The 21,214-nt window shown below is 42.1% G+C and overlaps 1 protein-coding gene and 1 long non-coding RNA gene across 3 annotated transcripts in view; one reads left to right on the top strand and one right to left on the bottom strand.

Moving 5' to 3' along the window:
• The window catches only part of TEX49 (testis expressed 49), a 28,648-nt gene extending 7,836 nt beyond the window's left edge, over nt 1–20,812 (top strand). Inside the window, exons 2-4 of the mRNA XM_047066873.1 lie at nt 18,179–18,301; nt 20,177–20,321; nt 20,764–20,812. Coding sequence (XP_046922829.1) covers nt 18,179–18,301; nt 20,177–20,321; nt 20,764–20,812 — 317 coding nt within the window. The remainder of the gene's footprint in view (nt 1–18,178; nt 18,302–20,176; nt 20,322–20,763) is intronic.
• Nucleotides 33–10,838, bottom strand: LOC124502280 (uncharacterized). Of its 2 annotated transcripts, XR_006959890.1 has the most exons (5): nt 10,753–10,838; nt 10,320–10,380; nt 10,044–10,152; nt 9,184–9,368; nt 33–59 (listed from the first exon to the last, which is right to left on the bottom strand). It is a non-coding gene; the product is annotated as an uncharacterized LOC124502280 (long non-coding RNA). The 2 variants fall into 2 exon arrangements; XR_006959891.1 differs by lacking the exon at nt 10,044–10,152.
• Nucleotides 20,813–21,214: the final 402 nt, after the last annotated feature.

Raw genomic sequence — 21,214 nt, forward strand, 5'->3', positions numbered from 1 at the left:
TATTCATTCATCCATTGACAGACACTTAGGTATCCACATCTTGGCTACTGTGAATAATGCTGTAATGAAAATGAGAGTGAAGATAACTCTTCGAGATCCTTTTTTCATTTCCTTTGGATATATACCCAGAAGTGAGATTGCTGGGCAGAGAAATCTTCTATCTCCTTGTTGGGCTAGGTGGTTTTTCTGCTTGTGGTGCATGCTCTGTAGACAGGGTTTCAGTTACCACCTTCCTGTTCTCAGACCTATTCTTTACTCCTGCCTTCTGTGGTAGCTGTTACATTATAAAGTTTGAACCTCTCAGATGAAATGACCCAATTCTAGTTCTTTTTTTTAAAATTTTTTAAATGTTTATTTTGAGAGAGAGAACAAGCATGAGCAGGGAAGGGGCAGAGAGAGAGAGGGAGAGAGAATCTCAAACAGGCTCCGCACTGCCAGCTCAGAGCTCTATGCAGGGCTCAAACTCACAAACTGAGATCAAAACCAAGTCAGATGTCCAACCAACTAAGCAGCCCAGGCACCCCGGCCCAATTCTAGTTCTATCCTCCACTGCAGAAACTTAAGTTAGAACTGTTCCCATTCTGAAAGGTTAGTTACTACCCCTCTGTCCACTTGCCATTTTCCAAAAGATATTTCCACTGAAATGTATCATCTGCTGTTTTATCCTTACTCTCTCTTTGCCCTTGAAGGTTAATGCCGTTGTTGTTATTTTGATGTCATTTTAGCAAATTTGAGAGAGAAAGGAAATAAACTTATATGGTCAATTAATTATCTTTTAAAAACTTTCTTTGGTGATATAATTTCAAAATTATATAAAAGTTGTAAGTTTAGTACAAACAAACTCCCTATACTGTTTATCCAAGTTAGCCAATTTTATTTGGCCACATTTTCTTTCCCTCTCCCTCTCTTTCTCTGTCTTAGCTAGTTGAGAATAAGTTGCTCATATTATGGGGCGCCTGGGTGGCACAGTCGGTTAAGCGTCCGACTTCAGCCAGGTCACGATCTCGCGGTCCGTGAGTTCGAGCCCCGCGTCAGGCTCTGGGCTGATGGCTCGGAGCCTGGAGCCTGTTTCCGATTCTGTGTCTCCCTCTCTCTCTGCCCCTCCCCCGTTCATGCTCTGTCTCTCTCTGTCCCCAAAATAAATAAAAAAATAAAAAATAGGGGCGCCTGGGTGGCGCAGTCGGTTAAGCGTCCGACTTCAGCCAGGTCACGATCTCGCGGTCCGTGAGTTCGAGCCCCACGTCGGGGTCTGGGCTGATGGCTCAGAGCCTGGAGCCTGTTTCCGATTCTGTGTCTCCCTCTCTCTCTGCCCCTCCCCCGTTCATGCTCTGTCTCTCTCTGTCCCAAAAATAAATAAACGTTGAAAAAAAAAAATAAAAAAAAAAAATAAAAAAAAAAAATAAAAAAGTTGCTCGTATTATATTCCTTTATCCCCAGACATCTCAGTTTGTATTTTTTAAAATCTTTTTTAGGGGCGCCTGGGTGGCGCAGTCGGTTAAGCGTCCGACTTCAGTCAGGTCACGATCTCGCACTCCGTGAGTTCGAGCCCCGCGTCAGGCTCTGGGCTGATGGCTCAGAGCCTGTTTCTGATTCTGTGTCTCCCTCTCTCTCTGCACCTCCCCGGTTCATGCTCTGTCTCTCTCTGTCCCAAAAATAAATAAACGTTGAAAAAAAAAATTTTAAATCTTTTTTAATGTTTATTTATTTTTGAGAGAGACAGAACACAAGTGGGAAAGGGGCAGAGAGAGAGGGAGACACAGAATATGAAGCAGGCTCCAGGCTCCGAGCTGTCAGCACAGAGCCTGATGTGGGCCTTGAACTCACATACAGTGAGATCATGACCTGAACTGAAGTCAGATGCTTAACCGACTGAGCCACCCAGGCGCCCCTCAGTTTGTATTTTATTGTCTTAGATAATAACCCACAATATAGGTTTTAAACTCAGCAAATTTTAACATTGATACAATACTATTATCTAATCTATAGTCTATATTTCAGTTTTGCCAGTTGTCCCATTAATGTCCTTTAGAGAAAAATTTTTCCTTCAGAGATCTGATTAAGGATCAGCATTGCATTTAGTTGGCATACCTCTTTAGTCCCCTTTAATCTGGAACAATTGCTCAGTTCCTTTGTGTGTCATGACATTGATATTTATTTTTTTTAATAGTACAGATAAGATATTTTGTAGAATTGTCCTTAATGTGGGTTTGCTGATGTTTCTCATGATTAGATTGGGTATAAATATTTTTGGCAGGAATAAGCAACAGTATGTTTTCAGTAGGTCACATCAGGAGGTCCCTAATGTCATTTTGCCCTTTATAGGTGATGTTAACTGACCTTTTGATTAAGGTGGTGTTTGCCAGTTTTCTCCACTGTCAAGGTATTATTTTTGTGTTGTAATTTGTCATTATTATTTTTGTTTTATAATTTGTAGTACTTTCCAGGAAGATACTCGAAAAAATGTAAATACCTTATTCTTTTTTCCTTAAGTTTTTTTTAAACTTTATTTATCTATTTTGAGAGACAGAGAGTGTGAACAGGGGAGGGGTAGAGAGAGAGGGAGAGAAGGAAAATCCCAAGCAGGCTGCATCCACACTGTCAGCACAGAGCCTGACACGAGCCTTGAACCCACAAACCATGAAATCATGACCTGAGCCAAAATAAAGAGCGAGACACTTAATGGACTGAGCCACCCAAACTCCACATAATACCGTATTCTTCATCAAACTTCCATCCACTAGTTTTAGTATCTATTGACAGTTCTGAGTGATACTATTTCATGATAGCTACAAAATGGTAATTTCCTAACTCAAATCTATTTTAACTCAAGGCTTACAGTAATTTGTTAAGTTTTGAGTTTTTCTAAAACATTCAACTTACTTTTTATATAAATCACTACTCTTTTCTTAACACATAATCTATTAGTTTAATATTTTTTAAAACTGTAAAATTGCAGTTACAAAATAACCCAGCATAAATTGTTTGGCGGGGGGGGGGGGGGCGGACCACACTACTGCCTCATGGTAACCAGTAACCATACAGTTTAATTTGTGGGAGCAGAAGTATGCAGATATGCTGAAGAGTAGCTCTCAGCTGCAACTGAAATGTTGCAGGCATCTTTTAATGTTTTTCAGAGGAAATGAAGAACATTAATTTACCTAGCAGGCCTATTCAGTGGATCTTCTACTATTTATAATATTGGGTTATTCACATTTTATGTTCTAAAATACCTCAAGGAAAAAAAAAATCAAGACATTCAAGGATCTTATGGGATACCTGGATGGCTCAGTCCATTAAGCGTCCAATTCTTGATTTTGGTTCAGGTCAGTGATCTCATGGTTCATGAAATTAAGCCCCACATCAGTCTCTGAGCTGACAGTATGGAGCCTGCTTGGGACTCTCTTTCCTTCTCTTTCTGCCCCTTCCCCTCTCACCCTCCCTCACTCGTGCACTCTCTCTCAAAATAAATAAACATTAAAAAAAAAAGATGAAAATGTTTATTTATTTTTAAGAGAGAGAGAGAGCCTGAGTGGGGGAGAGGCAGAGAGGGAGGGAGACAGAGGATCCAAAGTGGGCTCTGTGCTGAGAGCAGAGAGCCTGTTGAGGGGCTCGAACTCACAAACCATGAGCTCATGACCTGGGCTGAAGTTGGACGCTTAACCAGCTGTGTCACTCAGGTGCCCCAGAAATTAAGGAATCTTAAAGAATTAATTACTAATAGACACTTAGATAACTTTGTCTTGGACCAAGTTGGAGATTCCTGAATGTTTGCCAAATTCACTATGTGAGCTGAGCTAGCATGTAGGAGAGGGATAGATTAGAGCTCCCTTTCCAGGTGTAGCTTAGCTTCTTAGAATTCCTTGTGCCAAAGATGATGGTTCCTAGCAAAAACTGACAAAATACCCTGAAATTCACATAGAAATTCAGAGGACTTGGAATAATCAAAGCAACATTGAAAAATAACATTGTTGGAGAACATACTTCCCAATTTCAAATCTTCTACAAAGCCACACTAATCAAGACAATGTGATACTGCCATAAGGATTGACATATAGATAGATCAATAGAATAGAATTGAGATCTAGAAATAAACCCTTACACTTGTGATCAATAGACTTTCAACAAGAATGCCAAGACAATTTAATAGGAAAAGAATTATTTTTTCAACAAATGATGCAGCAAAAACTGGAAATTCACTTGCAAGAGAATGAAATTGGACTCCACATCACACCATATACAAAAGTTAACTCAAAATGGATCATAGACATAAATACAAGGGGTAAAACTTTAAACTGTTGAAAGAAAAATCTTCCTGACCTTAGATCAGGCAGTGGTTTCTAAGATATGATACCAAAAGCGTAAGTGACAGAAAGATAGATAAATTGGATTTCATCAAAATGAAAAAAAAAAATGTTGTACTTCAAAAGATGCCATCAAGAAAGTGGAAAGTTTGTGAGTTTTTTTGGTAAATGTTTGGATTACAAGACAAATATAAAATAAATAAGTATAAACCTATATTAAGTCAATGATCACAAGAGAAAAACTTGCTAAACAGTTGCATGAAAAAAAGTCTGTGAGTGCAATTTTGATAGGAAGTTTTTTCAAAAGTTTAAGTTATAATTCCATTTTTTAAAACACGAAAAGCAATGAAAACTATTCTGTCACACTAACACAAAACTGATAAAATAATATAAAGCATACTATAGAATATAGTACAAAAGAGGAACCCATGGACCAATGTAAGTATAAATGGACAAATCCCACTGACAGATCAAATTCAAGAATGTATTAAAGATAGTCATCTACCACCAAGTAGGGCTTATTCCAGTAATACAATGATGACTTAATATTGGAAAAGATTGATATATCATACCTATGTCAAATTAAAAAGATATTTACAACTATCTCACTAGGAACTAAAAAGGCATTTGATATTTTTTTAAGTTTATTTATTTTGAGAGAGAGAGAGTACTGTGTGTGCATAAGCAGGGGAAAGGCAGAGAGAGGGAGAGAGAGAATCCCAAGGAGGCTCCACACAGTCAATGCAGAGCCAGACACAGACCTGATCTCACACAGCATGAGATCATGACCTGAGCCAAAATCAAGAGTGGGCCGCTTAGCCAACTGAGCCACCCAGGCACGCCAAAGCATTTGATATATTTTTTTAAGATTTTTTTTAATGTCTATTTATTTTTGAGAGAGAGGGAGAGAAAGCACAAGCAGGGGAGGGACAGAGGGAGACACAGAATCTGAAGGAAGCTTCAGGCTCTGCACTGTCAGTGCAGAGACTGACACAGGGTCAAACCCGCAAACTGTAAGATCATGACCTGAGCCACCCAGGCATTTGACATTTTTAAATTTTTGCTTAATGTTTATTTTTGAGAGAGAGAGAGAGGGCATGAGCAGGGATGGGCAAAGAGAGAGGGAGACACAGAATCCAAAGCAGGCTCCAAACTCTGAGCTGTCAACACAGGGCCCAATGCAGGGCTTGAATTCACGAACTATGAGATCGTGACCTGAGCTGAAGTCAGACACTCAACGGACTGAACCACCCAAGTGCCCCTTGATATTTTTTAAAAAACTTTTTGTAGGGATGCCTGGGTGGCTCAGTTGGTTAAGTGTCCGACTTTGGCTCAGGTCATATGTCACGGTACCTGAGTTTGAGCCCCACGTTGGGCTCTCAACACAGAGCCTGCTTTGGATCCTCTGTCCCCCTTTTCTCTGCACCTTCTCTCTCTCTTTCTCAAAAATAAACATTTAAAAAACACACTTTGTAAATTAAGAATGAAAGCATAATAAAGACCTCCCACATCACATCATACATAAAAATAAATTCCAGATGGATTAAAGAGCTAAATCTATAAAACAAAAGTATAGAAACATTAGAGGAAATAATATTTTTACAATCTTAGGATGGTCTTGGAAAACTTTTTTCATAGGACATAAAGCCTAGAAGCCTAAGAAGATTGACAAAAATTTGTACTAAACAAAAAATTGTAAATTGTGTAACAAAAGACATTAAAGTTAAAAAGAGATTGAGAGAAAATATTGGCCGTACAAAGATGTGTGTATATATGAATATATACATATATACATACATATCCTCATGTGTATAACTCATATACATAATAATATTCAGAATATATAAAAAGCTCCCAAGTAAAGCACCAATCCAGACTCCCCTTCTCATCTAACATCAGATATTTATTTATTGGGAACTGATTGTGCCAAGTACTGTGTTAAACACTGGAAATACAACAGTGACTAATAGACAATAAGTAAATAAACAAGATGTTCACAGATTATAACAAGTGCTAGGGAGGAAATAAGGGGAGGGTAATGCAATAGATCAGAAGTTATAAACTGCTGACTAGAGGCCAGACTCAGCTTGCATTGTTCTTTTCTTCAAAAATTTTGGACCAACATTTAAAAGTTAGGAGATTAAGGGGTGCCTGGGTGGCTCCCACTTCAGTTCAGGTTATGATTTCACAGTTTGTGAGTTCAAACTCCATATTGGTTCTCTGTATTTAGTGGAGAGCCCACTTTGGATCCTCTGTCTCCCTCTCTCTCTGCCCCTCCCCGACTCGAGTGTGCATTCTCTCTCTCTCTCTCAAAAATAAACAAACATTTAAAAAAATAAGTGAAAATAAAAGATTTTATGTAAAATCCACATTCTTGCCTCTTAAAAAATTAGAACTGGCCACACTGGCCTTAAATTCCCATGTAACCACAAACAGCCAGAGCAAATAGCAGCTGCCTTGTTAGATGGGACAGGTTTCTTATTCAATTTGCTTTACTCATAAACATCTGTCTGGCTCTTATAGGCAGCTGAGTTTGCAGATCTCAAAATGGAGAATAAGTTTATTTATTTTGAGAGAGAGAAAAAGCATGAGAAGGGGGCAGAGAAGAGGGGGAGAGAGAGAAAATCCCAAGCAGGTTCTGCACTGTCAACGTGGAGCCCAATGTGGGGCTCAACCTCACATACTGTGAGATCATGACCTGAGCTGAAGTAGGATGCTCAGCCGACTGAGCCACCCAGGTGCCCCTTTTATTTTTAAAGGTTATTTATTGGAGAGGCCCACTTTATTAAACAAAGTAATCCAGGAGGTAATGTCTGAGCAACACCCTGAAGAATCAGAACAACCCAGCCTTGTGTAGAGCTGAGGCTAGAGCTTTATCTTCATAGAAAATTTTAAAATCTAGAAGCAATTCAAGGCCAAAACTATAACAAAGCACCTGCACCCACTTTGATCACAGACTGCTCTCACTGCATCCCAGCCAGAAGCCTGTAACCCATCTCCCACTTCTGACAAGCTGTTTTAATAAATCATGCACATCCTGAAATATCTATGCACTCTGCCCATCATTCATGACCTCATAATTAAAGGAAACTTAGAACAATATTTCTGGCACTACTACCCTTTCCACAATGACATTCAGGCAACGTGGTTGAAGCCATGGCTTCAACCATGTCATTCAGATTTCTACCTAAAATTCCATTTAGTAGAAAATATGTTCTATTTCTATCATTTCCTTGAAGCCTTTTGAGCTGTCTCAGAGCTGAAGTGTGGGCCCACGTGGCCAAGGTCTGGGGCACACTAGGCTGACTAGGAGCTTAGTATAAGGCTGTGAAACTCCAGGAAGTTGGAGTGTTGAGCTCCAGGGAAACCTATCAGGACAAAGGTTCATGTATTTGGCTCTCCTCCGAGGACATTTAGTCTTTCTAGAATGATTAGTACTGTAACCGCAAACCTCAGGTGGGCACTCAGGACTGCCTGACAATCCTATTATATTTCTCTAGTCACTCCCCTACTCCTCAAGGCAATTATTTCACATCTCTTCCTCCTCAAGTCTCTAAAACCCCTCTCCCATCCTCATTCTGAGCTGATAACGTCTTTGCTCCTTGTTTCACTAAGAAAATAGAAGCAATCAGAAGAGACTTTCCATCATCACATCTAACATTCCACTGCATCTGTAACTTCCCTCTAGCACAGTGAGTGAAATGACTCCATTTGTGCACTGGATCTCATCCCCTCTCACCTACTCAAGGATTTTGCTCCTGAAATTATCTCCCTCTCCTTCAGTTTTCCTCCTCCTAAATAAATCATTTCCATAAGTATCCAAATATTCTGCAACCTTTTGCAGGGGGGTGGGGGGGGAAGGAAGGAAAGACCCTCCCTTGACCCTGAAAATATTATTCCCATTTCTTTCTCCACCATTCTCTCCTCCTTCCCACCCCTGATTATACCACAACTCCTAGAAAGAGTAGTTTGTACTCATCAGCTAGAGAAAAACAACCATGCTGATAGGCCTCACTTTAAATTCATAATCACTAAACTCAAGTGGGCCTTTATGGCTGCCCAGAAGTCAGACTACATTTCCTTGTTCCATGTACTGTCTCCTGGAGGCCTCTTCATACCTTCTCTTTCCTCAGACCTCCAACACTTCCTCCTCTAGCTTCACTTTCAGATAATGACTTGTTTTCTATTTCACAGTTTTCATTGCGAAAACAGAAGCAAGTAGATTATTTCTTACAACCTCACACAAACCACATCTATCCATCTACGTGCTTCTGTGTCCATATTTGTCTTGTAATGAATGAACGGTCCACACACCTATTAAGACCAACCCCTCCACTTGTGCATCAGAGCCCATCTTTTTGCCTGTTCAAGGACACTACTCCAATACTATTTGCACTCGATCGCATCAATTTTTCTGTCCCTGGTCATTCCTATCTGCCTACATGCATGCTACAATTTCTTCCATCTTAAAGCCCTATATTTCCTATTTCCCCGCTCCCTATACGGAAAAATTCCTCAAGAGAGTTGTCCGGTCTTGCTGACTCCATTTCTTCTCCTTCCATTCTCTTTTTTATTTTTTCTAATTTTTTTAATGTTTGTTTATTTTTGAGACAGAGAAAGAGAGCGCAAGCAGAGGAGGGGCAGAGAGAGAGGGAGACACAGAATCTGAAGCATGCGCAGTTTCCAAGCTATCAGCACAGAGCCCGATGCGGGGCTCAACCCCTGAACCATGAGATCACGACCTGAGCTGAAGTCCAATGCTTAACCTACTGAGCCACTCAGACGCCCCTCCATTCTCTTGAACTCATGCCAGTCAGGCTCTTGCCCCAATCATTCCACTGGAACTGCTTGTATCTAGTCACCAATGTTCATATCCACTTACCATGTTGCTGTTCTCTTAGCTCTCATCTTGTTTAACACATCAACAGAAGAGTGCAAGAGGGCTCAGATCATTCTGACTCCTGGTACTGCTGAGGCTGCTTGCAGTATATGGTCCGCTGGGAGAGGTTTGAGCCTGTGGACCACCATAATGGGGAACTTGCCCCATTTGTTTCTATTATTCAAAAACTGGTTTGGGAAATTAACAAGGAAGGGGCAGGAAGAGTATGGATAAGACACAACATTGTATTTGGCTGTTAGCAAGCCTACATCTACCTTGCTTGCCCCAGTCTTCCTAATCCCGACTGATATGTCCATTAATTCAAGAACCCACAGTTCCTGACTCTGCTCCCCCTTAGTTCCACAATCCAAACAATCTTGCAGGACTGATTTGTAACCCCCACTTGTCTTTAGAATGATTATCTAGCTGATTTCACCATGTCAACACATTCACTCAAGTGGCTTGACCCTTTTCTGTTCACCTGCACTAGCACTTGAGCCTGTTCTCCATGCTCAAATTAACCACACTCTTAACCTTGCCTATCACCTAGGGCTTTAACAGCAACCATAAAAATGAACCTATTAATATTAAAACTTCTAATACTCTTATTATAAGGATATTTTTAAGTCATTCACAATTTTTCTTTAAAGAAAGATAGGGTTTTTTTTTTCTCCTGTAGGTGTGACTGTATTAACATTCTACTCAAAAGGGCCCACTCAAGCTTTCCTTATTATAGTCATAATGGAAACTTATAGAGGTGAGTCAACACATGTAACCAAATATTCTGCGAGTCTCTGCCTCCTTCCTTTTCCCTCCTGATAAAGAACTAAAATAGAAAAACCAAAGGGATGTGGGGAGCATACTTAGGTCTATCCTTGACTTCATAACTCAGTTTTATCAGGTATCCAGGGTTGTTCATGTTCAGGGGGCTAACTCACACTAAGCAAATTCAGAATGCCTCAGTTTCCTTGCCTGTAAATGGAGATAATAATGCCTTATAGATCTGTTGTGCAGATTAAATGAAATGAAATAATGTATGTAATACACATAAGACCTAGCACACAAAACTGTACAATAGATGACTGGAGGAAAAATTATAAACTGTAATATATGTTAGTATATACATGTGGAATACATACTTTTCCTATGACCGAAATATCTTTGTTTACTTCTTGAGACATACTTGCCAGGATAGGGTATCTGGAAAGCAATATTTTTAACTATTAAGTTTCCTTGAGAAGCAAAAACTACTGGCTGGCTTCAAAGGATTTTTCATCCAGTTACAGCTATCCGCACAAGAGCACCCCTCACCAGTGACCAGAACTCACATGTCCACCCATCAGTAGATTCCTGCCCTCCCAGATTCATTCTTCCTAATCCTAATACTGGTGGCCCCTGCAGTTTCGGTCCAGCTTCCAGAATTTGTTCACCTTATGTGCTGGTCTCTTGGAATGCCTAAGTTTTCCCTTCTCTGTTCTCCCCTGGGGAGCATGACCCTATATCTGCCCTTTGCTTTGCAGACTCTATCTCACCACCTGCTTTGAACTCTGCTCTCCTGTCTAAGCTTCATACCTGAGGAGTCCTCTTAGTCCAGAGTTTCATTGTCTTGAATTCAGACGAATTAACTTTTATTTGGCCCTTTGATGAGGCAACTCCGTTGTCCTGTTGCATGAAAACCCAATGTCAGTCTAAACCTCATCATAACACAAATCTACACTCAGGACATTTCCCACTGATAGGAGTCTCAGAGGCAAGTTGATGGGAGTGGTGGTAGGAAGAGATTATTGTTGTTTTTGTCTTGAGACAAATGACAGTTCCCTGCCAGACTTTAGCAACTGCCCTCTAGCCAGACACAGTGACGTACAAGCTCCACACATCTTCCTCCACTGCTGCTTGTATCATTCCTCTTCCCAGAGGAATTCACTGAGTACTCAGAGCTGCTCTCCCAATTCTTTTTTTTTTTTATGTTTGTTTATTTTTGGGAGACAGAGAAAGAACTTAAGTGGGGGAGGGGCAGAGAGAGAGGGAGACAATTCGAAGCAGGCTCCGTGCTGTCAGTACAAAGCCCAATGTGGGGCTAGAACCCATGAACTGAGAGATCATGACCTGAGCCAAAATCAAGAGTCAGACACTTAACCAACTGAGCCACCTGGGCTCCCATCTAAATAATCTCTTCAAAGAAAGAGTAAGCCTCAAATGCATGGTAAAAGCTGAGCACTTCTCACTTGCATTCTCATTTTCTGGATCCTGTCAGAGGATATTAGATGATTTTCCCCACCCTGGCTGGAATGTTCTTGCTCAGTCTTCTAGGTCTTCTGGTCTTTCCCAACTGCCTGTTTGGTGACCCACCTGTTAGGAGACAGCTGGGGATGCCATTCTTAGATTCCAGCAGAGGGCACTGTAGTTCTGGCTTTTCAAATGGGAGTTTGAATGGCACAATTCAGCCAGGAATGAATCGCCCAAAGCCTCTAAAACCCCTCTGCCTTTCGAAATGTATAAATTTACTGAAGTTAGAGAAATGTTGCTTGGAGGCACATGGGTGGCTCAGTCAGTTAAGTGTCTGACTCTTGATTTCACCTCAGGTCTTCATCTCACAGTTGTGAGAGCGAGCCCCGTGTCAGGCTCCGCACTGGGCCTGGGTGTGGAGCCTGCTTAAGATTTTCTCTCCCTCTCCCTCTGCTCCTCCCCTGCCCCCACCCTCCCCACCATGTGCGCACTCTCTCTGAAAAAGATTTTTAAAAATAATAAAGGAAATGTATCTTGGAAACAACCCATACATCTTGTAGCTGTTATAGACCATCATCCCCTATCTACCTGAAACTAGAGAAGATACTCAGGGCTACTCATAACTACAATCTGCCAAAGCCTAAGAAGGAGGCACCTCCAAGGTGGGTGACTATGTCTGTATGGCAGCAGATAGGCCACTTTTTCTATGGGACCACAGCCTTTCCCCAGTGGTTTTCTGCACTGGCACTGGTCCAGTCTACTGCAGAGTGGCCAACCAGGTTCAATCCTCTGCTTCCCCAATGCCGGTCATAGGAAATGATACTCCACATTTCAGTGGAGCTCAAGGAGGCAGGGATCTGCCTTTAGAATGAGATAATGAGATCATGTGCCAACCCAACTCAACACTGGTCCCAGGGTGAGCAGATACCTTTGACAGGACCCCCACTGAGCTGTACACAAGGGACCCCAACAAGAGGCCAGTTTTATCAGTTTGTGTTTTCCCTTAGTCCTTTGTTTTGCCTGGAAGCCCTGAATAGATGATTTCAAGAACAGGTTAGTGTGGTTAACAGCCTGGGCTCTGGATCCAAAATACTGAGTTATATTCATGTCTCTGCCATATGCTAATTTAGTGAACTTGGGCAAATTAGTAAACTTCTCCGGGACTCTTTTCCCCCATTTGTAAAATAAGATAATAATAGTACCTACCTCTTATAGTTGTGCCGAGCACATTCGTTATTCATTTGGTTTATTGTTATCATCTCTAGAAGATCCATGTAGTCCCTTTTACATCAGCAGTCTGCAGCCAGCAGTAGGTCTGTTATCCCATATCCCATCTACTTCCCCTGTGTTCAGAATCCTGAACAAATGCATGACTTTGAGGAAGATACTTTTGGACATGGAGGCAAAGGAACTGCCCCCATATGTAAAATGTGCCCGGTTCCCTGGTCTTATGCTCCTGTCCACTTCCTCCCAATGCACTGACAATGTTCTTGTGTCAATGAAGACAATAAATCAAGATGGTCTTCCAAACACTTCAAATTGCCTTCAGCCAATTTCAGTCTATGTTATTGCTCCATCCAACTTCAAGGTATTAATGCCCAGAATCTGATAGGAAATCCTAGATAGGAGTCATTTTTTATGTAAAATACCACAACATTTTCTCTCAAACTGATCTTCTGTGAATTTCTTGTCAGGGTGCTGTTACTGTGCTTACAGCAATACCAACTTGCAAGTAATGTGTGTTAGATATTATCACCACTATGTACTAAGCATCTGGAATGGTCAAGCAAGTATCCTAACCTACAAGTCAGAATTCTAGCAGCCATTGAGATAGACCCATTCTAAAAATTCTTCAACCTGAAAACATTGTGGCCAGTCACTCCCAGTTCCAACTAACCGGAGGCAATAGGCAAAGTAGTGGATAACAGTGGCCCTATGCAGCCTGTAGTATTGAGAAACCTGCAACAATAATTTGGGTAAGTGGAGGATCCATCCAAGTACTTTTGCACCACCCCAATGTCCTTCATGATACTTTCAAAGTATAAGATGTGGTCTTATGGAAACTCCCAATTTATGGCCCAGTTCTAGAAGAAACCATCAGGGCCTTTTGTATCTATTTACCACCAAAAACTATATGGAGCGTAGTATTAACTGGGGGGATGAAGAACCTCTGTTACACTGCCAACAAAATGATGGGTTCATCTACTCTGCCACAGTGTAGTTTGCTTATAAGAACTCATTGCCTCCCTCCACCTCAACATGCCCATTCGCAGTAGCTGTGGCATGATTTTTACCCACAGCTCACCACCCTTCACCCCACGTGGCTTCCAAAAGTTGGCAGCTGGGGGAAATTATGGGTTACCAAAAATATCTTCCAGTTTGCCAAAAACCCCCATCCAAAGAGTATGCCAGCTGGTGCTTGATTCAGGAGGAAGGCATCCAAATGAGAGATACTGTCCAGCACACCTCCAAACACACAGTAACCACTTATATGGAAAGCTGGGAGCCTGCTACTTGGAAACTGAGATTAAATAGAGAACATGACCTGGCTGTACCCTTAAGGACAATCAGTCTGAGACCTCAGGACCAGATAAAGAGCTCCTACCATTACCTGCACCCAGACCAATAATTACTCTCAGTCAAGGTCCCTTTGCCCACTAGGAATATGGTCTTGCTCTTTCTCCTCAGTCCACATGTACTTGGCCACAGACATTCTGGCACCCCCACCTTGCCCAAAGTCAAATGACACTATTTCCAGGAACTGGCCCCTCATTGTGGTAATCTGTGATGAAGTACAAATCAGCCCCCAGGTTGAATTCAGGCTTGGAATTCAGAACTCAATATTCTGTCACCTGTCCAAATCCTCAATTGGGAAAGGAGGGGATTCAAACAGTGCATCACTCTGGTGTTATGAGAGAGAATGTGAAAGAAGATTTCCACCAGAGAGCAAAAGTTGGGGAGGAAGGACAGAAACAAATGAATGGCGTCAAGCCAGAATGAAGGGAAAGCAGGAGCCAGGGAAAAACTCCAGAAGACAGGTAGCATCCCCACTCTGTACCAGAGGTGAGTCAGTGATCACAACAATTTCTGGAGAGAATGGCTTCCAGTTCCTGACAAGCTCAGGAGTCTGAGATGCAAGCCAAATCTAGCCTATTTAAGCAGAACATGAATTTATTAAACAAAATATTGGTGGGATAATATCAAAAAGCTTCTGCACAGCAAAGGAAACAACAAAACGAAAAGGCAGCCCACAGAATAAGAGGAGACCATTGTAAACTGTATATTTGATAAAGGATTAATATTCAAAGTAAATTCCTGTAACTCAATAGAAAAAAAAAATCTGATTAAAAAACTGACATAAGATTGGAGCAGACATTTATCCAAAGAAGACACATGTATAGCCAACAGGTATATGAAAAGATGCTCAACATCACTAATCTTTAGAGAATTGCAAATTAAAATTACAATGAGGGGTGCATAGTGGCTCAGTCGGTTTAAGTGTCTGACTTTGGCTCAGGTCATGATCTCGTGGTTTGTGGGTTTAAACCCCGCATCAGGCTCTGTGCTGACAGCTCAGAGCCTGGAGCCTGCTTTGGATTTTGTGTCTCCTCTCTCTGCCCCTCCCTGTTCTCTCTCCTCTCTCTCTCAAAAATAAATAAACATTTAAAAAAATTACAATGATATATCACCTCACACCTGTAAAAGTGGCTGTTATTTCAAAAGGGGGGTGGGTGGTGCTTGGGTGCCTCAGTTGGTTAGGCATCTGACTCTTGGTTTTGATTTGTGAGTTCTAGCCCCACACCAGGCTCCATGCTGACAATGTGGATCCTGCTTGGGATTCTCTCTCCCCCTCTCTCTGCCCCTTCCCTGCTCTCTCTCTCTAAATAAGTAAACTTTTAAAAAGAAATAACATGTTGGTGAGGATGTGGAGAAAAGGGGGGAACCTTTGTATACTGTTCATGGGAATGTAAATTGGTGCAGTGCGTGGAAAACAGTACAGAGGTTCCTTAAATAAGTAAAAGTAAATCCTATTTCTGGGTATATACCCAAAGTAATTGAAATTATGGTCTCAAAGAGATATCTGCACTTTGATGTCCATTACAGCATCATTCACAATAACCAAGACATGGAAGCAACATAAATGTCCATCAATACACAAATGGATAAAGAAAATATGATCACACACACACACACACACACACACACACACACACACGGGCGCACAAATATTGTTCAGCCTTTAAAAAGAAGGAAGTCCTGCCATTTGCAACAACATGGGTGAACCTGGAAGACATGCTAGGTGAAATAAGCCAACAAGGGACAAATACTATATGATATCACTTACGTGAAAAATCTAAAATAATCAAACTTACAGAGGCAGAGACTAGAATGGTGGTTGCCAGAGGCTGGGGGTAGGGATAAGTGGAGGGGTAGTAGTCAAAGGGTGCAAAGTCTCAGTTATATAAGTCCTAAGGGCACCTGGGTGGCTCAGTCAGTTGAGTATCCAACTCATGATTTCGGCCCCGGTCATGATCTCGATGGTGAGATCGGGCTCAGCACTGAGTGTAGAACCTGCTTGGGATGTTTTCTCTCTCACACATACACAAAATAAATAAACATTAAAAAAAAGATGTTATTTAAAAAAGGTAAGTCCAGGGGCGCCTGGGTGGCGCAGTCGGTTAAGCGTCCGACTTCAGCCAGGTCACGATCTCGCGGTCCGTGGGTTCGAGCCCCGCGTCGGGCTCTGGGCTGATGGCTCAGAGCCTGGAGCCTGTTTCCGGTTCTGTGTCTCCCTCTCTCTCTGCCCCTCCCCTGTTCATGCTCTGTCTCTCTCTGTCCCAAAAATAAATAAACGTTGAAAAAAAAATTAAAAAAAAAAAAAAAGGTAAGTCCTAGAGATCTGTACAGATAGAACCTACGGTTAATACTGTATTATATACTAAAATTTTCCTAAAAGCATAGATCTCCTGTTAAATGTTCTTATCACAAAATAAATTACAATAAAGAGGGCAGGAGGGAATTTTTGGAGGGGATGGATAAGGTTTACGGCATAGATTGCAGCGATGGTTTCACAGGTGTCTACTTACCTCCAAACTCATTCAGTTATACATATTAAATATATACAACTACTTTTACATCAATTTTACAATAAAGTAATTTCTTTAAAAAGAGTATCAGTAAGTGCATAGAGCTGTAAAAGGCACAGAGAACCAAGTTTGGTGGCTAATAACCAGAAAGAATGTTCAGAATCATGCTGCAGACCTGGCTGGCATAGACACTGCTGCATTCAGTACTGTAGCAGACACCGCAGACACCAAGGACACTGGGCTCTGGATGCTGCTGCTAGAAAGAAGAGGTAGCTTCGCTGCTGCAACTTCCCATTAGTAGAAAAAGACTTTACACAGCCCCTGCTTCTTTGCAGCCTCATCTTTGATTCCGAATCTGAGGCAGATGTGTTTGGCCTAGCTAAAACTCTTTGCCTATCTATGCCCTAGCTGCAAGAGAGGCTGGCACCTTAGTCCATCTGGGCTGCTATCACAGAACGCCATAGACTGGGTAGCTTATCAACAACAGAAATGTATTTCTCACAGTTTTGGAGGCTGGAAGTGCAAGAGCACTGTGCCAGCCTGGTCAGGAAGAGGGCCTTCTTTCAGGTTGCAGACTTCTCATTGTGCCCTCATGTGGTGGAAGGGGAGACCTCTCTGAGGCCTTTTTTAGAAGGGCACCAATTCCATTCTTAAGGGCTCTACCCTTATGACCTAATCACCTCCTAAAGACCCCACTTACAAATACTATCACCTTGGGAATTAGGTTTTCGACATAGGAGTTTAGGGGAGACACAAACATTTAGACCTGGGTAAGGAAGTTCTGGTCTTTTCAGCCTCCATAGTGCGATTCCAGTTTTGCCTCAGAGAGGATTCCTAACCCCCCATAAGAATGCTAGGTCTATACTGCTCTACTCTAGGGGCGTCTGGGTGGCTCAGTCACTTGGGTGTCTAACTTTGGCTCAGGTCATGATCTTGCAGTCCGTCTGTTCAAGCCCTGCGTCTGTCTCTGTGCTGACAGCTCAGAGCCTGGAGCCTGCTTCAGATTCTGTCTCCCGCTCTCTGTCCCTCCCCGCTCGCACTGTCTCTCTCAAAAATAAAATAAAAACATAAAATATATACTGCCCTACTCTACCATACCTTACCTTACCCTACCCTACTCTCTACCACTTTTCTAGCCCCTTCCCTGCCCCTCTCCATTTTGCCACGCACAAATCAGGCTCTAAATCAATAGCAAGCTGAAACCTCTCTCATACTTCTATCTTCTACACACTTGCTATCCTGCTGCCTGGAATGCTCTTCTTGATACCACTATGTCCCATGGACTCCTTCTTATCCTCCAAGACAGCTCAAACATAACTTTCCCTATTAGACCAGTTAAAGCTCTTCAAATATGCCAATCCCAGGAAATAGGTGTCCATCCAGATAAGGGGCCTTTTTCACCTGCACTAACCCTACGGGTCTGTCAATATCCTGATTCCAGCAGGAAGCCATTCAAAACCCCGGAGTTGAAGAGAAGCAAGAGAAGGGTGAGGAATGTCTTGCGATCGGTTCCCTCTGCCTCCCTTCTGACACAGGCATTGTGAATTGACTTCTGAGATCTGAGATCAGATTTGAGTGGCTAGGAGAGACCCCTGCCATGTGCCTGGTTGGTATGGAGACCAGAGACTCAAAACCAAAGAGCCCCACTTTGTAAGTATTTATAACAAGTCTGCTTCTTGTTTCAGACCAGAAGGAACCAGTGCCCACTAGGCTTCCCCGTATTATCTCAGAAGATGGGAATTATTCCGTACACCAGAATAGCCACACAAGGTATCATGAAGCTATAAAGAAGGTGTTGTTAAAGACATGTAAGTATCTTGGAGTGGGCACTATGCTAGGGACAGAACAGATATGCCTGAGTTCATAAAGAATGGCTGGGCTGTGGTGGGGCATAATTTTAGGGCAAGGGGAAAAAAAATAGCCAAGAAGGGGGGCTGAGAAAAGGAGGGAGAAAGTAGACTTGAATGGGGTGAGCAAGACAAAACAAAAATTGAATCAGACTGGAAGCTGAAGCCCCATATTTGAGTCCTAGTTTTAAGTGTCTCACCTTGGGTAGTCACTTGTTCATTTGTTGGGGGAAACAATGGGGGAAAAAATGCCTGCTCTACCGAACTTACGGAACTGTGAGGATCACAACAAAATAAGACAGTACTTTTTACATTATATGCTATGCCTGTGAGTAGTGGTAGACCAAGCACTAGCTTTGGAATTTGAATGGAGTTTAAACTCCAAACAAGTTGTGTGACCTTGGGCAAGTTCCTTTAACCACTTAACCTCACTGAACTATGTGAAAATGGGAATCATACTCTAGCATTGTTATAAAAGTTAGAGAAAATGTACATTTAAAAAAGCATCTAGGACAAACTACTGATACATGTGAGAACTAGGAATCTTCAAAGAGTTATGCCATGTAAAGAAAGCCAGTCCCTGGGGCGCCTGGGTGGCGCAGTCGGTTAAGCGTCCGACTTCAGCCAGGTCACGATCTCGCGGTGCGTGAGTTCGAGCCCCGCGTCAGGCTCTGGGCTGATGGCTCAGAGCCTGGAGCCTGTTTCCGATTCTGTGTCTCCCTCTCTCTCTGCCCCTCCCCCGTTCATGCTCTGTCTCTCTCTGTCCCAAAAATAAATAAACGTTGAAAAAAAAAAATTAAGAAAGCCAGTCCCCAATGCCATTTATATAACATTCTTCACATGACAAAATTATAGAAATGAAGAACACATTATTGATTGCCAATGAAGGGGTGGGAGAACATGACTATAAAAGGCCAATTACCTTTCCCATTGGGAGAAACTGAGTAAAGGGTACACAGGATCTTATGTTATCATTTCTTACAACTATATATGAATCCATAGTTATCTCAAAATTAAAGTTTAATTTAGAAAACTAAGATACTTTCAGAAATTTAAAGAGACATATGTGTGAAGAGGAGTATCTAAGAGTTATTCCTAATAGCAAATTCTTTTTAAGAGCTTACTATTAATCAAGAAGAAAACAACTAAGTAAAACATGTAACATCTACTCGATGGTATATTAGGGATTTTTTTTTTAAATAATGATTATAAAGACTATATGGCCAGGATATTAGGCTATAATTAAGCTTAAAGAATATACAAATTTTATACAGTGGTATAATTAGATTTATCCAAGTAAAGAATAAAAATACAAAAAAACCTAGGAAAGTCTGATACACTATTCAAAATCTTAAGAACACCTAATACATTTAGAACATAATAGACACTTGATAAGTGACTCTATTAGCAGTACCTAAGTATGAGGTACTCATTGCTGAGTTTCAGAGAATTACCTGGAATGAGAAAAGGAAGCAATTTTTTTCAGAGAGGAGGGAAGGGAATGAGAATGATTAAGCCTGAGAGCAAGGGGGAAGAGCCAGTAGACCCATCTTGCACATTTCCCTAAGGGGTTGGCCACTTGTTTTTCCACCATCTTAGCACTTGGGGAAGCTCTCTTGGAGATGGGCTTAGTAACAGCAGGCAGAACCAAGACTGATTCAACTGACCATGAAGGGTATTAGATGCTGGAATCCAGAAATGAAGATGGGTGTGGTGACCAGATTCCCAGGACTTCTCAGCACCTGGTCAGGCCCAGTTGCTAGGCTGGGCTTATACTGCCATGGGGGAGCAAAGAAGTTGAAAAAATTGGATAACTTGCCCTTCCCCAACATTCAGTCCCCAATCAGGTCTTCAGAGTCCCCTTGACTGATGCTCAGAACTTCAGCTTCTGGCGGTCCCATGATCCAGGAGTGCGCCCAGAAGAAACCATGCCATGGATCCGGAGCCCCCGCCACTGCCTCATTAAAAGCCCAATGACCAGGTTAGGCTGGGATGGGTAAGGGTGGGGAGGCAAAGGGAAGTACTCCATCCTTAGAGACTGCTTCACTCTACTAAGAGTTAGGGAATAGAAGACAAAGTTTGGATCTTACCAGGAAAAGCTGGCCCCAGAATCTGGGCAGTGGTGGCATTCAAAGAAGTTAAAGATTTGTTTATGTCTGTGTATTTCATCTTGTGGATAGGACTTCTGGAGCAAGCACAAGACAAGTATCTATAGCTCTCCTGTGAGGTCCAGGGATGTTTCCACTCCCTTCATTGCTGTCTCCCACCCTCCAACCACCATTCATAGGCAGCAGCCCTACTTCCTCATTACTGCCCCTGCCCTTTCTGCCCTGAGGCAGTCTTTGGGAGCTATGTTTAAGGACACCACCACACACACACCAGCCTGGCCTGGCTGAATCTGAGACCCTCTCTTTCTTTTCCAGGTTTATGGATCACTCTGTTCTGAGTGACAGAAACTTCAGTCTGTATTGAACAGGATATATTTGCACGATGGACTGTGGAAGCAGGGCAAAGAAGGAGAAAACGGAGAAGGTGTCCTGGTTCCACTGAGGGACTAATGGGAGGAGGGGACCTCAAGAGCAGAGTAAACATTGAATTAGAAGTCACTTGTGTGCACTGGCAGTGAGGGGGAGGGAAATTATTCCAATGCCCAAATTCCTATGAGATCAGATGTGTGGGAGCCAGAACTTGGTGTTTGGTTTGGGAGGGGCCAAGGTACAGGAAAGACTACTAAGGGTGTCCTTGACCTCAGGAATGGCAGGTGTCCGAGTAACAAGTCTGGGAAGACACACAATGGTCTTCATGATGCTGAAGGGCCTAGAGTAGTCATGCTCTCTGAAGACACTGCAGCTTCAGCTTGGCAGGGAGAAAACC

This window comes from Lynx rufus, unplaced genomic scaffold (assembly GCF_022079265.1).
Source record: "Lynx rufus isolate CCGP_SWC_20201006 ecotype Redwood Valley unplaced genomic scaffold, mLynRuf1.p SCAF_7, whole genome shotgun sequence".
Classification (NCBI taxonomy): domain Eukaryota; kingdom Metazoa; phylum Chordata; class Mammalia; order Carnivora; family Felidae; genus Lynx; species Lynx rufus.